General features: G+C 40.5%; 1 protein-coding gene across 1 annotated transcript; it reads right to left on the reverse strand.

Annotated features, from left to right (window-relative positions):
- Positions 1 to 1,207: 1,207 nt before the first annotated feature.
- On the reverse strand, positions 1,208 to 5,359 carry LOC121917845 (suppressor of tumorigenicity 14 protein homolog; the record flags this gene model as incomplete). The annotated part of the gene is made up of 3 exons (XM_042443963.1): positions 1,208 to 1,344; positions 1,844 to 2,115; positions 5,176 to 5,359. Coding segments are annotated over 3 exons (593 nt in total), but the record flags the coding sequence as incomplete, so codon positions are not given.
- Positions 5,360 to 6,131: the final 772 nt, after the last annotated feature.

Genomic DNA, 6,131 nt, shown 5'->3' on the forward strand with positions numbered 1-6,131 from the left:
TTTTTTCATAGCCATTGCCATTGCTGGTTTCCCTGCCTCTGTTGCCAATATCTAAGCCTCCATGCTTAGATACCAATACAGTGTAATTATAGGATTCTGGACTACATTTCATTTCACTCCCAAATCAAGGTTGATTAACTGATGGAAGTTAAATACACTGTTATAAACTGATTCTAACTGTAACTACAGATGGGAAATAAATGAGGTGGTTTTGCATTACATTGTGAAACTATCTATCTCTAACCTCCTGAGCCTGACAACAAGACAAAGCACACATTGCCTCAGAAATTCATATACTTCTGATGCTTTCAATGCATTTTGGGGTAAGTACAAAATACTTACAAAGCCATGTATGTATTTTTTTTAAAAAGGCACAACTACATCCTTGTGGTTGGAATCCTGGTGGCTAGTCCCAATTAAAGTTGGCCCACTGAACTGATTGATGAATTGTGAGTCAGCCCATAGGTAATTCCACTTGATTCAATGGTTCTACTCTAGTCAGGACTAATAATAAGATTTAGGTCCACGTGTTAATCTATAGCAGTATTTCTTCACATTGGGCACATTTGGGGTCTTGTATGGTCTGTTTATCTCTTAGCCTCTGAGAATGGCAATGGAAATTCCCCTCTGAAGAAACCTACCAAGAAAACCCTATGATAGGGTCACCATATGTCAGAAATGACTTGAAGGCACACAACAATAAAAAATGACCTGTTGTAGGCCCCAAAAAAGTCTTCACAACCTAAAACAGCTGCTCCAATGGCAAATTTTATCCATGGTACTTAGAGGGTACAGGGAAGTAAAGAGAATTATTGAGGGGGCAGAGGGGATACATTGAGGATCTGGAGGAGAGCATACTGCAATATCTGCATGTTGACCTCTCCTGCTATAAAGGGATAAAAGGGGGCTTTGTTCTCCCAGGTCGAGAGGAGCAGGTGAGTGGGTATGGCATATACTAATGCCTTGTGGTTTTATATGTTCTTGGCATTTTACAGAATGTCAAAGACAAGCACAGTAGATAAAGAGTATTATGCCAATGACAGTCTACCCTGGGCTCCTATCCCCAAAGTACCTTTTTATGCAAACGTTGCTGGAAAATGTGTGATTAGACATCTTTTTTGGGGGGAAAATAGGTATCAAAATCTTAATCTGAAACAACTGTTATGCAAATCATTGTTACTTTTCAGAATTTTACTTTCAGCTTTACCTGGCATGCATCAATGCCACCATTAAGGCTCCCAGCACACAGCATCCGAGAAGTAATCAGGTCATCATAAACCTTGCTACAAACACTTTGGTTAATTATTTTCACTTTGGCTTCTTGTAGTGTTTTTGCAAGCTGGCCTGGAACAACAGAAGGGTTGAAGAAACACTGAATACATCAAAGATAGCACTTCAGATTGTAAATACTGAAAATGAAAATGAAAAACTGTCCTGATCCATTCTAGACCTTTTCACTTTGCTTTGATTATGTGCACATGATATTCACAGGACTATCTAAATTGAATGTATTGAATGTAATTATAATTTCACATTCTATAAACCTTAGAGACATTACCTTCCCAATGGCTTATAAAATTATAAAATTAAGAACACATCAAAATTTAAGTCACCACTGATCACTGAGGATATATGTATTTAGAATAGTCATAACTAATATCTGATTAGGCCATATCTTCATTGTCTTGTTCTTCTAAAGTTTATTGCGTTTATAACATCTTTTTTAAAAGCAAAGATTTTAAAGTAAACTCTTACAGTAGCTTATCGTTACATTCCATATAACAGATACATTATATTAGGGACATTTGCAGTTTGCAATAAACATATCCAGAAATGAACATACTATTTTCTTTTATGGCTCCCCAGCCAGTTACATAGCAGACACTTCCATAAATAAATACTCTAGGAGTGCTTGGTAAACATATGGGCTGTACCAGCTCAGTGAAGAATACTGGTGCCTCCATTTCCAACAGGGCAATATCATAGTCTGAGATATATTGGTCATACTGTGGGTGGACAATAATCCTTTTGATCGATCTCATTGCTACATAATTGTTGTTTTTGTTGATGATCCTTATACCCATATATGCTGTCCAGCCAGATGCTACTGAGTATCTGAAAAAGGCAAAGAAAACAATCTTTTGGGCCCTGTTTTTATACAGATCCCATTAACTGTAGGAACGGTTGATCCCAGGGATGGTGTGTCCTTCTCCCAAAGTGTATAAATCCCATGAAATGAATAATAAAGCAGGAGAAATTCAGATCAGTAATTCCACTTTTTTCTGGCAATACACAACATCAGTAGTTGACTGAATAATAATAATAATATATTTATATACCGCCTTTGCGAAAGAGCAAGGCAGTTTACAAAATTATACAAACAAATACATAGCACATACAGACTAAAATTCCCTCCCTTATCCCTTAACTAAAATGCAATCATCAAAGTATAATTTAAATTAATTAAACCTCTAAAATAAATAAGATTAAAATAAACAGAGTTGAAATTTAAAAATAGGCAGGCATTGGAGGAGGGGTATTTGAGACAATTGATGCAAAGGATGATCTGCATCAATGAGGGGGAGGATCAATCAGGGAAGGCCTTCCAGAAGATATCCATCTTGATGGCCTTCTTAAAGGTGTCAAGAGTGGTAATATGATGGATCTCCTCTGGCAGGTCATTCCATAGTTTAGGAGCGGCAGCCAAGAAGGTCCTCTGGGTAACCGCAGCCAACCTGGTCTTTCTTGGCTGCAGTAAACACATATCAGAAGGCCTAAGTATGCAGGGTGGATTGTGTGGAAGGAGGCGCTCCCTTAAGTAAGCTGGACCCAAGCCATGAAGGGCTTTAAATGTTATAACCAACACCTTGTATTACGCCCAGAAACTGATTGGCAGCCAATGAACTGTTTTTAATATAGGTGTTATGTGGTTGCCTCTAGGTTTTCTGGTGACCAATCTGGCTGCCATATTATGAACCAGTTGAAGTTTCCGAACTAGGTAGAGTGTATTGCAGAAATCAAGTTGAGAGGTTACCAATAAATGTATTACCATTTCTTGGTCTCCCAGTTTCAGGAAGGGCTGCAGCTGGCGTATCAGCCAAAGCTAATAACAAGTACTCCTGGCTGTCGCATCTATCTGAGCTGACAACTGGAGAGACAAGTCGAAGAGTACCCCAAGCTGTGGACACAGTCTTTTAGGGGAAGTGTTACCCCATCCAGGACCAGTTGAAAAATCTCCATTTGCGGTCCCTGCAGCAAGTAACTCGTCTTATCTGGATTCAATTTTAGTCTGTTTTTCCTCATCCAGTCCATTACCGTCCTAAGACATTCATTCAGATGAGAGATGCCATCCTAAGTTACTGCAGCAGTTCGGGAGATGGAGAGATATGTCTGGGTGTCATCAGCATACTTATAACACTCCGCCCCATGTCTCCGGATGATCTCACCCAGCGTCTTCATGTAAATGTTAAATAGCATTGGAGACAGAATGGCACCCAGATTTAAGCTCCCTCTTAGAGGAGCAACTGTCTCCAAGCATCACCATCTGGAATCTACCTGAGAGATAGGATCTGAACCACTGGAGTGCAGTGCTCCCAATTCCCAACTCTCTCAGGCATTCCAGGATACCATGGTCGATGGTATCGAAGGCCGCTGAGAGGTCCAAGAGCACCAACTGAGTCACACATTGAAATATTGACCAATATTCTACATCAGCTACTTAGACTAGGAACCCTATCGCATGGGGATAAAACCTTGTCTTACCTTTCCCGAATTCAGTGCTAATGCAGGAGGCAGATGGTCCTATCACACAGAAATCACTGCCAAATTGCTATTCGGGTCTATCTCAGATGCAGCCCAGGTTCTGAAAGCTGCTTCGGCAGCCATTTTTTAAGTCGGAAGCTCCAGTTTTTGAAAAGGGAATGTGGAAGCAGCTTACAGGACCTGGGCTGCATCCCGGACAGACCAGGGAAGCGATTCAGCACAATTTCTATGAGACAGGACTGGGCTGCCTCCCGAACTAGCACTGAATTCAGGAAAGGTAAGATGGGGTTTTAACCCCATATGATAGGGTCCTGCATCTACACTGCAGAAATAATCCAGTTTGACACCACTTTAACTGCCATGGCTCAATGCAATAGAATTCTGGGAACTGTATTTTTATGAGAAATTTAGTCTTCTCTGTCAGAGAGCTCTGGTGCAGCAACAAACTATAGAATTCCATAGAACTGAGCCATGGCAGTTATAGCAGTGTCAAACTGGATTAATTCTGCAGTGCACATGCAGCCTTAGTTAACTATAAGTATACTTAACTTAGTAACCTATCCTGGCCCACCTGCTCAACCCCAAATCTGACAGAAATGCCATTCATCCATGCTCCAGTTACTAGCAAAATGGCCCTCCTTCTCCCTGTCAGTTGATGCCTGGTAAAGAAGATGCGGGCAGTTACAATCATGGCAACGGTGTCATAATTGTGAGTAAGTAATGATTGTGAAAACAAAACAGTTACAGATGAGCATAATAAGTAGGTGGAATAGAATACTGGCCATTATGTTTTATGAATTAGCATAAAAGAAATCATGAATTTAAACTGTAAAAGGAATGGGCATCACACACTGCATAACCTACATACTTAATAGTGTGGCCCACTTGGAGCCCCCCAAAATATATATTTTGGTCCCAAATTTGATTTTTGGTGGAATGAACCTTTGGGAATATGGTTTTACATCTTGCAAGGGGCACTCCAATATCTGAAAGTGATGGGAATGTTCCTTCCTAATTATGGGAAACTGTGGCTGAGGTGACACAATGTGTCACATATGGGAATCAGAGGTATTGCCTCCCCCGCTCCCCAGTGCCCCACCAAGGGTGCTGGATCAATTTTGATCTTTGATATGCTGTCAATTAAGACATCTGATAAAAACACAATTAACCCAGCAATTCTGCCCCTCTCAAGTCACAGGTAATTCCTACTGAGTTCAATGTGTTCAATAAAACTAATTTCCACTAGGTGGGAGTAGAACATTTATTTATTTTGCCAAGTACTATTTACTCCAAATACTTCAGTTTGATAGTACTATATTAATATGTATATGATATGCTGAACTCTAAACTAACGTTACCAGCCAGCACTGGTCAGTTGTTAGCAATTAATTTGTTATGTCACATGGCACATACCTTATAGAATCAGAGTCCTGAAAGCAATGGGCAGCAGATACCAACCACCTATTGGAAATAATAGATGCACCACATATATGGCCATATGTACCCAGTTGCAAGCTTACTTGCCAAGGCCACTTTCCAGACCTTGCATCTTCACCACCAACAATTCTGGGCCTTTTTAGGTGACTCCTTCCACAAGCTAATGCAAAATATATATATACGCAGAGAGATTACTTATCTGAAAACATCCAGTTATGCAGAGCAATTCTCCAACTGTTCCAATTTGGCAGCAACAGTCCTGATTAATTCTCTGTCATCCCACTTTTTCTGCAGCTTTTCAAATGTTCCCGTTTCTCCCCCCTCCTCTCATGTTTCCCCTTTGTCCTCTGCTTACTTCAGCTACTGAAAATTGTGTTTCCATTCAATTAACTGTATGGCAGGAGAGGGGGCAGATTCTTGCACTTCCTGGTAGGCTCAGGCGAAATTAAACTGCTGCATCCTCTCCTAGTTGTCTGATCTTGCTCATTAATAAATTTTGCCATGTCAGGTTTGAGGAATTAGAGAAGGGCCAAAACTGCTCTATTTTACACTATTTTTTAACTCAGTTTGGGTAAGGTTCTATGCAAAAAAATGGAACTTTTTTTAGGTCCGGATGCTTTGGAAGATTTAGGGCCTGCAAATTAGGAGCCTGAGGGCTATATGCAGCCTCATTTGGCTACTTTTGATATAAAGTGCTTAGGTTCTCACTTTAGAGAGTCTAAGATATAATGCAAAGTCCCGTGTGTCTGTAAAGTCGAAGGCTTTCATGGTCGGCATCCATAGTTTTTTGTGGGTTTTTCGGACTATGTGGCCATGTTCTAGCAGAGTTTCTTCCTGACGTTTCACCAGCATCTGTGGCTGGCATGCTGGCGAAACGTCAGGAAGAAACTCTGCTAGAACATGGCCACATAGCCCGAAAAACCCACAAAAAA

This window comes from Sceloporus undulatus, unplaced genomic scaffold, assembly GCF_019175285.1.
Source record: "Sceloporus undulatus isolate JIND9_A2432 ecotype Alabama unplaced genomic scaffold, SceUnd_v1.1 scaffold_1075, whole genome shotgun sequence".
NCBI classification, from domain to species: Eukaryota; Metazoa; Chordata; class Lepidosauria; order Squamata; family Phrynosomatidae; genus Sceloporus; species Sceloporus undulatus.